Source organism: Sorex araneus, chromosome 1 (assembly GCF_027595985.1).
Source record: "Sorex araneus isolate mSorAra2 chromosome 1, mSorAra2.pri, whole genome shotgun sequence".
In the NCBI taxonomy this organism is placed as follows: domain Eukaryota; kingdom Metazoa; phylum Chordata; class Mammalia; order Eulipotyphla; family Soricidae; genus Sorex; species Sorex araneus.
The window spans coordinates 41294228-41303610 of record NC_073302.1 but is presented as its reverse complement, the minus strand read 5'-3'; the positions used below and the strand labels follow the sequence as shown (position 1 = coordinate 41303610).

Sequence of the window (9383 nt, the reverse complement as noted above, 5' to 3'; positions counted from 1 at the left end):
GGAGGGAGGTGGGCCTGGAAGGGTGCCAGGATGGGGATGCAGGAACCACTAGCCTCGATCCCTCCACCCCAGGTCCTGGCCGGCTCCCCTGTCGCTTTGGAAGTAAGATCGGTGCTCCAAGGCCGCACCTTCCGGGGTCCGGACCTGGAAGAACTCAGGGGGCTCCCCGGACCCCAAGACTATTGTAAAACTCCACCCACCCTTCACCTTGCCCAGGACGGAGACCCGTGCGCGCGGGAAGCGGGGATCAGCCCGGTTCCAGGTCCTTGGGCGCACGCGTTTGCGCCCCACCCCCCCGACGCCCCGCAGCGTCCCGACTGCGAGGAGCCGAGTCCGGCGGCCCGCTGACCCGGCTGGAGAGCGGACTCCCGCGCCCCCACCCGCAGAACCTCGCGATGGACACCCGGGCTGCCGGAGACCCTCCTGGAAGTTGCTTCGAGTCCGATCCGTAGTGCATGCCAGATGTGTCGCCAGAGGAGCGTCTAGGACCCAGGGACGGGCACCCCCAGCGGGCAGTGTTGGCCCTGGCGACCCGGATCGGAGCTGCTGCGAGTGCCGGGGGCTGGCCTGGTGCGGGGGTCGGGCCCCCTGGCGCCCCAGCGCGCCTGCCCGCCGAGCCCGCTCGCGAGTGATGTAACGCGGCCGGCGGCCCCGCGCTCCGTCCTGCCTCCCGCCCGCCCGCCGCGCCGCTGCCAGAGCCCCGGGCACCGACGGGCGCGGCTGCGGGACGCGCGCCCGCCACCGCCCGCCTCCCGCAGGCCGGGGCGCGGGGCACCGCGGACGCGCCTCTCTGCCAGCCACCAGGAGGAGAGCCCGGGGAGAGCCGCCAGCCCGCGGGGTGCCCAAGCAGAGACCGGCTTCTTCCTTCCCTGCTCCCTGGAGACAGGGGAACCTCAGGTACCTAGGGGACTCCACTTGGTGGATGCTCTGTGTGTGTGTGTGTGTGTGTGTGTGTGTGTGTGTGTGTGTGTGTGTGTGTGTGTGTGTGTGTGTGTGTGTAGACAGAAGGTGCAGGACGTGAAGGTAGTTAAAGAGAGAAGGGTAGGAAGAGAGTGGGAAGAGGAGAGAGTAGAAAAGGGGAGAGAGAAGAGAGAGAAATCAGAAAGCCAGAGAGGGAGGAATAAGAGAAAGGAGGGGGGGGGGGAAAGGAGAGAGGGAAAGGAAAGAGACAGGAGGAAAAGAAGACAGAGACCTCTAGAGACAGAGACAGGAGAGAGAGAAAGGGTAGAGAAACAGCGAAGAGAAAGGAGGGAAGAGAGAGATACGGGGAGAAGAGTGAAAAGAGAGGCAGGGAAAAGAAAGGAAAAAAGGAAAGAGGAGAGAGAGAGAGGAGAGAGGAGAAACAGAAAGGAGAGTGAGAGAGAGTCAGAGAGGGTTGGTGGGTGGAAAAGACTTGGATTTTGTTTAATCCGCTGTGGTTTCCCCTGGCAGAGGAGAGGAGCAGATCCCTGGTCCTCTCGTTGGCCCTGAGCTGGATGGAGTGAAAGATGCGGCCGGATGACATCAACCCGAGGACGGGGCTGGTGGTGGCCCTGGTCAGTGTCTTCCTGGTGTTTGGCTTCATGTTCACTGTCTCTGGGATGAAAGGAGAGACGCTGGGAAACATCCCCCTCCTGGCCATTGGGCCGGCCATCTGCCTGCCAGGCATTGCAGCCATCGCCCTGGCCAGGAAGACCGAGGGGTGCACCAAGTGGCCCGAGAATGAGCTGCTGTGGGTGCGCAAGCTGCCCTGTTTCCGGAAGTCCAAAGACAAGGAGGTGGTGGAGCTGCTGAGGACCCCTTCGGACCTGGAGTCAGGCAAGGGGAGCTCCGACGAGCTGGCTAAGAAGGCGGGCCTCAAGGGGAAGCCTCCCCCTCAGGGGCCAAATGAGGTGCCCATGGCCAGCTCCATCACCACCTCCAGCCCCACAGAGGAAGGAGAATGCCAGAGCCCGGTCCAGAGCGGGCACCGGGAGGAGACCTCCAGATACCTGGATGGCTACTGTCCTTCGGGCAGTTCGCTCGCCTACAGTGCCTTGGACGTCAAGTGCTCTGCCTGGGACAGGTCCGAGTGCCCTGAGCCCGAGGACAGCATTTTCTTTGTGCCCCAGGACAGTATCATCGTTTGCTCCTACAAGCAGAACAGCCCCTATGACAGATACTGTTGTTACATCAACCAGAGCCAAGGCAGGTGGGACCATGAGACAATAGTCTAGGCTTTGCAGAGGAGAGTTCGCTGTGCAACTCAAAGCGTGGCTACTACGCTCAGCTCCCAAAGGAAGGCGCCTGCCCTGCTCCAACAGCCTCACCCTGTTAGAAGCGGGTACGTGATGGCCGTGCAGCCCTCCAGTGCCCAAAAGCCGTGTAAATAGGCATGTTGGGGACACATGATAGGGAAAGGTGGTAAGGATTAAGGACACTGGAAGAGGCTGTGAGTAGGCAAGGAAGTGGGTCTGGTTGCCTTTTTTAACAACTGAAATCATGTTAGCTGCTTTGTAACCCCCCCAGGAGCTCCCCGACCTCTAACTCTGAAGTGAACTGCAAATAGCAGGCCTGGCAGTCCCTGGGCTATCCCGAGGGCAGTGAGCTGCTTTATGGCTGAAGAAACTGAAAGAGAAAATGACTGAATTCTTCATACTAGAACATTATATCTGTCAGGAGAAAAGCTTTTTCACACCTGCTATTTGCTGGGGGGAAAAAAAATAATCAAGCTAGAATAGTGGCATCCTTGAAGCAGGAATGAGAGAGTTAAAGGCGGTTGAATTATGTAAGTGAGTTTGATTATTCTCTGACAAAAATTGGGGAATTAAAATAAAGTAAAATCAGTGTGACTGGTTATGTGAAATTCTTAATACTTTAAGATGACTCTGTTGAACTCTTAATTTAAATGGACTTGCTGGGTCTTTATCTGAAGTGTTTTTAACATTTACTATCATTCATGTATAATTTCCTCATCAGGTGCAAAATGACTTGATGTAATATTTTCATAGATTAGAATTTGCTTTCATCAAGTCACAATGGGTTTTACGTACATATACAAGTGTCTAACATTTTGAGGAGACATGTACTGGTAATTACTTTCCCTGTATGCCTTTTAAAATCTAAAGAGAGCTAAATCTTGGTCTTTATGCAAAATTCATATGAAATGCAATGGTTAAACTTCTGGGTATGTCATTATTTGTATATCTGTTTAGTACTCCCCAAAACTATAAATGCCAATGAAATAAGAATTATTCTGCCATACTTAACTGAGCACAGTTTTTATTAAGCTCATTTGATCCATGAACATTACATGACAGAAGCCCATTTTATTTTATACTTAATGCTTTGCTGCTGAGAGTAAAGTCACAATGGGATTACAAAATGTATTTTCTATTTCACTTCCTCAATTGTAGCAAGAAAGAAGGCAATTGGTCAGAATAACTCATCTCTCTTGAAGAGAAATTATTTTTATTTATGAAAACATGGTGTATTTCATCTTGTAAATCAGAAAATTTTTGTATTCTTTAAGAATGATTATCTAATTTTTAATGGTCATATTATTTCAGTCTCTCTCTCCCAAAAGGGTAATTGAGGACAAAAATTTGGGGGCATAGCTCTTTTCTGTATTTTCAGTTTGACTCTAAAATTTTTTAAGTGTAGCAAATTGTTTTAGGAATCATGCCATTAAGTTTTGGAAAATATCTATTTCTTCTAGGGAGATAAAAAAAATTTACTTGTCCATCAATATTCATACTAAAGGTAAAAAGTACCAGGCCCTAGTAAAAACACAATTTGCAAATCAAGTTCAATATTTAAAAAATATAATTATTTTAATATGACTTAAATGTCAGAAAGTGTGATATGTGATCTTTGGCAAACTGTGTCTTTTCATATCTCAGTTTCCAGAAATGGGGAGAATGGGCACTAGATTAGTTCATTCCCAGTTTGACTATTCCCTGGCATTATGTCAAAGGCATTTTATGTATTACCAGAAAATAAGCTACAGTAAAATGCATGTCAAAGCTATGTAATTCACAATAATGATTATGTGACATGAACTGAATTCTTGTTACCACTCAAAAGAATTTTGTAGATGTATAAAAGTGTATTTGTTTTATTACCAAGTATTATTTATACAACAAAATACATTTCTGAAAATAAAATGAAGCTATTAAGAGTAAAACGGTTTTGAGAAGAAAAGTTTAAATACTGCTATAGTTCCATGCAATCTAATACATAATCTGAACTAAATACATTTATTCTAGTTTAGAATAGGGAGGGTAGGAGAATAGTTTCCTTTAAATCACAGTACCACTCAATAATTCTCATGAATTTTTCAATAAGTGATAATTGCTGGGTAATTCATAAGACTAAAAAATATTCTCAAATTAGTTTGCCATTGTGGACATCTGTAGAGGTGAGGAGATAGACTCCAGAGAAAAATGTTTATAGCTTGAGTGAACCCTACAAAATATCTGAACAGTTTCCTAAAATATCTGAGGAGTTAGAAAAGTCATTTTCTGATTTCTTACAACCAGCTCAGACTTTCTCATATCACACATACACACACATAGACACACATTCATGCACCTATTCCAATTTCTAAGTCCAAAGTTTAGAAATAAAAATGATTTCACCACGTGTTCAAGTTCTATTTGAGAAGAGATTTCAGGTTTCTTCTTCTATTACTTACTCAAACATAAGACCTTAAAAATTTGCATTTAAGGGAACATTCTGTGGTGCTAAAATAACGGTTCGCAAATGTTTAAGATTTGTAAATATCACTGTATCACTATATTACTGTCATCCAGTTGCTCATTGATTTGTTAGAGCAGGCACCAGTAACGTCTCCATTGTGAAACTTGTTGCTACTATTTTTGACATATCAAATACGTCACAGGTAGTTTGCCAGGCTTTGCCATGCGGGCGGGATACTTTCCATAGCTTTCCAGGCTCTCCAAGAGGGATGGAGGAATCGAACCTGGGTCGGCTTCATGCAAGGCAAACTCTCTACCTGCTGGGCTATCACTCCAGCCCATTTGCAAATATTAAAGGGTTAATATTTGGGAGGCTAATATTGGCCAGAAAGGAGAGTTAATATTACCCTGAAGAACAAAATGCGTGGCTCTCTATATAAATTTTTCTTAGACTAGAGTGATAGCACAGCAGGTAGGGAGTTTGCCTTGCACTCAGCTGACCCCGGTTCAATTCCTGCATTCCTCTCAGAGAGTCCAGCAAGCTACCGAGAGTATCCTGCCCGCACAGCAGAGCCTGGCAAGCTGCCCATGGCATATTCGATATGCCAAAAACAGTAACAAGTCTCACAATGGAGATGTTACTGGTGCCCACTTGAGCAAATCGATGAACAACAAGACGACAGTGCTACAGTGCTATCCTACATTAAGGAACTCCATTATTATTATTTTTTTGTGTGTGAGAGGGACACACCTGGCAGTGCTCAGGAGTACCTCCTAGCTCTTCATTCAGAAATTACTCCTGGCAGGGCTTGGGGGCCCTCTGAGAAGCTAGGGATCAAACCCAAGTTAGTCACATGCAGGGCAAGCACCTCACCTGCTGTGCTATTACTCCAGCCTCAAGGACTCCATTCTGAAAGGAAGTAAGTTTCTGGTAGCCTAAAGCCACAAATTAACACTTGGTAAGTACCATCAGGGTGAAAGGTCACTCTTTTCAAAAGAGGTGGAAAAAGAAATAGAATAAAGTGTCTGAACCAATTAGAGGGAAACAGTGCAGCTCATTCCAAGAATTTCTACAAGCTGTATAGTAGACATGAAGACCATTTCTATCTTCCTTTAAGTGCTTTCAGAGAAATATGAATTATTAGTTTTCCCTTTTTTCCATTGATCAAAATGGTTGCTTAAACTTGACTTTTAGAGGCCTGGAGAGATAGCATAGCAGGTAGGGTGCTTGCCTTGCAAGTGACCAACCCATGTTCAATCCCTGGCACCCCATATGGTTCATCAAGCACCACCAGGAATGATCCCTGAGCTTAGAGTCAGGAGTAAGCCCTGAGCACTGCCAGATGTGCCCCCCCACCAAGGGGGGGAAAAAAAAAACTTGATTTTTTTTTTAATTTTTTTTTTATTGAATCACCATGTGGAAAGTTACAAAGCTTTCAGGCTTAAGTCTCAGTTATACAATGCTCGAACACCCATCCCTTCACCAGTGCACATATTCCACCACCAAGAATAACAGTATATGCACCCCCGACCCTCACCGCCCCCCCCTTGCCTGTGTAGCTGATAAATTTCACTTTACTTTCTCTTTACTTTGATTACATTCAAAATTTCAACAAAAACTCACTATTATTGTTTGGAGTTTCCCCCGCCAAAGTCAGACCTGCTGAATAGGAAGCATTTGATAATTTGTTTTCCCTTGCTGAGAATGAAAAGACATGAGGTTTTGGATTTATGTATTTTAGTATTTTAGTAACTAAGTCCAGAGAAATTTCTGCCAGAAATTTCATCATTGCAAGCTCATACCTCTCTGCTACTTCATATTTCACATATTTCTCTCCACATCCACACCAACACCAGTTGCTTTTGTTTTTGGGGATGTGGGCCAGTCTCTGTGGTGTGAGATGATATCTCATTGTTGTTTTGATCTGCATCTCCCTGATGATTAGTGATGTTGAGCATTTTCTCGTGTGCCTCCCAGTCATTCAGATTTCTTCTTTGGGAAAGTTTCTGTTCATTTCATCATCCCATTTTTTGATCGGGTTGGCAGTTTTCTTCTTGTGGAGTTCAACCAGTGCATTGTATATCCTTGTTATCAACCCTTTATCAGATGGATATTGTGTAAATATCCTTTCCCATTCTGTAGATTGTCTTTGTATTTTGGTCACTGTTTCTTTTGAGGTGCAGAAGCTTCTTAGTTTGAGATAGTCCCATTTATTTATCTCTGTTTCACTTGCTTGGCCAGTGGCATGTCAGCTTTGAAGATACTGTTGGCTTCAATGTCGTGGAGGGTTTTGCCAGTCTTGTCTTCAATGTATCTTAGGGACTCTGGTCTGATGTTGAGGTCTTTAATCCATTTTGATCTGATTTTTGTACATGGTAATAGGTGGAGATCTAGGCGCATTTTTTTGCATATAGCTGTCCAGTTTTGCCAGCACAATTTGTTAAACATGCTTTCCTTGCTCCATTTCACATTTCTTGCTCCCTTATCAAAGATTAGATGATCATATATTTGGGGGTAACACCTTGATTTTAATAGGCATTTCATTTCTGAAGTTTTCCCCTGTTGATTTTCTTACCTCTATATTCCTATTTATTATGCACATGGATTCTTTTTTTTAAAACTGTTTCTTGATTTAGCCAATATCACCAAGCTGAAACATATTTAGACAACTGTCTCAAGATTTAGTTTCTAGTGCAATCATCATGGCAAACAAAATCCAGATATAGTTAAGTCCAGGCTCTCTTCCAATCCCAGCTCCTTTGAAAGTGTTTTCAATACTATTTTATCACACTTTTGCTAAAAGTATCTCACAATATATTTTGAGTAGCTTTTCAATATTATGGGTTCTTAAGAACTACTAAACTGGCAAACATAGGATCAGGAGGCTCGTTCTTTTAAATATTTCCCCCTTTTAAATACCAAACCTCCAGTTATTTAGTAATATCTTCCCTCTGCATTTATTTGGTGAGTTCACTTTTAGCGTTATTATTTTTATAACATTAATGCTTGTTTCCAAAAACCCAGTCTCACTATCTTGACAGAACTATTCTATCACCATTTTAGCAAATTTTCATGAGAGCGGGCCTCTACCACATACACTTACAGATTAGATATTATAAATGTATGCTCTTCCCTTCTCTTTTTAATTCTATCCTAACTATAACCTAAATATGTTTCATGTTTCATGCAGAGTTCCTAATCATCATTCATTCAACTATTGTGCAATGTGTCATCTTAGTGATATACCTTAATTTGTCATGTCATTCCTCATTGCTAGCCAGGCATCATGCTCTATGGATTGTTTCGTAAATCTAAGGTATTTTTTTTCTTATTGCTGCTAACAGGGCTACGTTGTTATTGGTCATTACTTTTATATCCTGAATGTGGCTCAGTGGTAGAGCTCATGCCTTTCACGCTTAAACCATAGGTTCCATTCCTGGCCCTGAAAAAAAAAAAACAGTTTGTCTCCTAAAAAATGAGAGTGAAGGGAAGGATTGTGTAAATGGTCAATGGTTCCATATTACTACTTTTTCCCCCTTCATTCATATGCACGGCAAGAGTGGGAAAGTAGGTAAAAGAAGATCAGGGGCCAGAGAACATGTAAAGTGCTTCCCTTGCACATGGCCAACCTGAGTTTGATCCCTCCTACCATGTATGACTCTTTGAGCACCACCAGGAATGATCCCTGAGCACAGAGCTAGAAGCAAGCTATAAGTACAGCCAAACATGACCCAATGACATTGACTGTATTTTGGAAGCATTTTATTAAAATATTGCACCATACATTTTATGCTAGTTAGATTGTATCACGTCACCCATTAGTGACTTTCAAATGAACTGAAAATTCAGGCATTCATTAGATTCACCCATGAGTGTTTTCCATTTTAATTCCTTACTGGGAAAATTAAGTTGAAGTGGAGATGCAAACAAATTGGGGCTTGGCTCAACCAAATGTCTCAGTAAAGGATTAGATTCCACTCGGCCTCCAGTTCAAATTCATGAAAGCACACAACACAATCGAGTTAAAAACTGTCATTGGTCTTTTACCTACCACAGGATTCTTCCTCCATAGACACCTCAAAAGAAGTTTCTAGATGTGCTGTCCATACACGGTAATAGGAGTGGAAGTACTGATATGAGCTTGCTCTCCATGATCATTGGTGAACTATTCCTGGGTCTGATGCCTGTTAAAGATCCCTTCTCTCTTGTGAGAGAGAAAAGTGTCTACCATGAAGGCAGCCTGGGGAAGTGTGGGGAGGGGGAAGGGAACTGAGGACATTGGTGGTGGGAAATGCACACTGGTGAAGGGATGGGTATTAGATCATTATATGACTCAGACCAAATCATGAACAACTTTGTAACTGTGTATCTCACTGTGATTCAATAAAAAAGGAGGAAAAAATTAAGAAGGAAAAAGATCCCTTCTCTTTACTTCCTATTATTCCTCCTCCATGTCAGAGTCTGCAGATTTTGAGTGTTTTATCCCTAAGGTGGGCTGGAGTGATAGCACAGCGGGTAAGGGATTTACTTTGCACACGGCCGACCCAGGTTCGATTTCTCCGCCCCTCTAGGAGAGCCTGGCAAGCTACCCGTGGTGTATTCAATATGCCAAAAACAGTGACAACAAGTCTCACAATGGAGACATTACTGGCGCTCGCTCAAGCAAATCAATGAGCAATGGGATGACAGTGATATGGTGATCCCTAAGGTAGCATAGACACAGG

General features: G+C 44.1%; 1 protein-coding gene across 1 annotated transcript; it reads left to right on the top strand.

Moving 5' to 3' along the window:
- Positions 1–714: 714 nt before the first annotated feature.
- Positions 715–4138, top strand: TMEM215 (transmembrane protein 215). Its single transcript, XM_055140003.1, has 2 exons — positions 715–897; positions 1432–4138. Exon 2 carries the CDS (start codon positions 1488–1490, stop codon positions 2193–2195), a length of 708 nt encoding a protein of 235 aa, XP_054995978.1. The 5' UTR covers positions 715–897; positions 1432–1487; the 3' UTR covers positions 2196–4138.
- The last annotated feature ends 5245 nt before the right edge of the window (positions 4139–9383 follow it).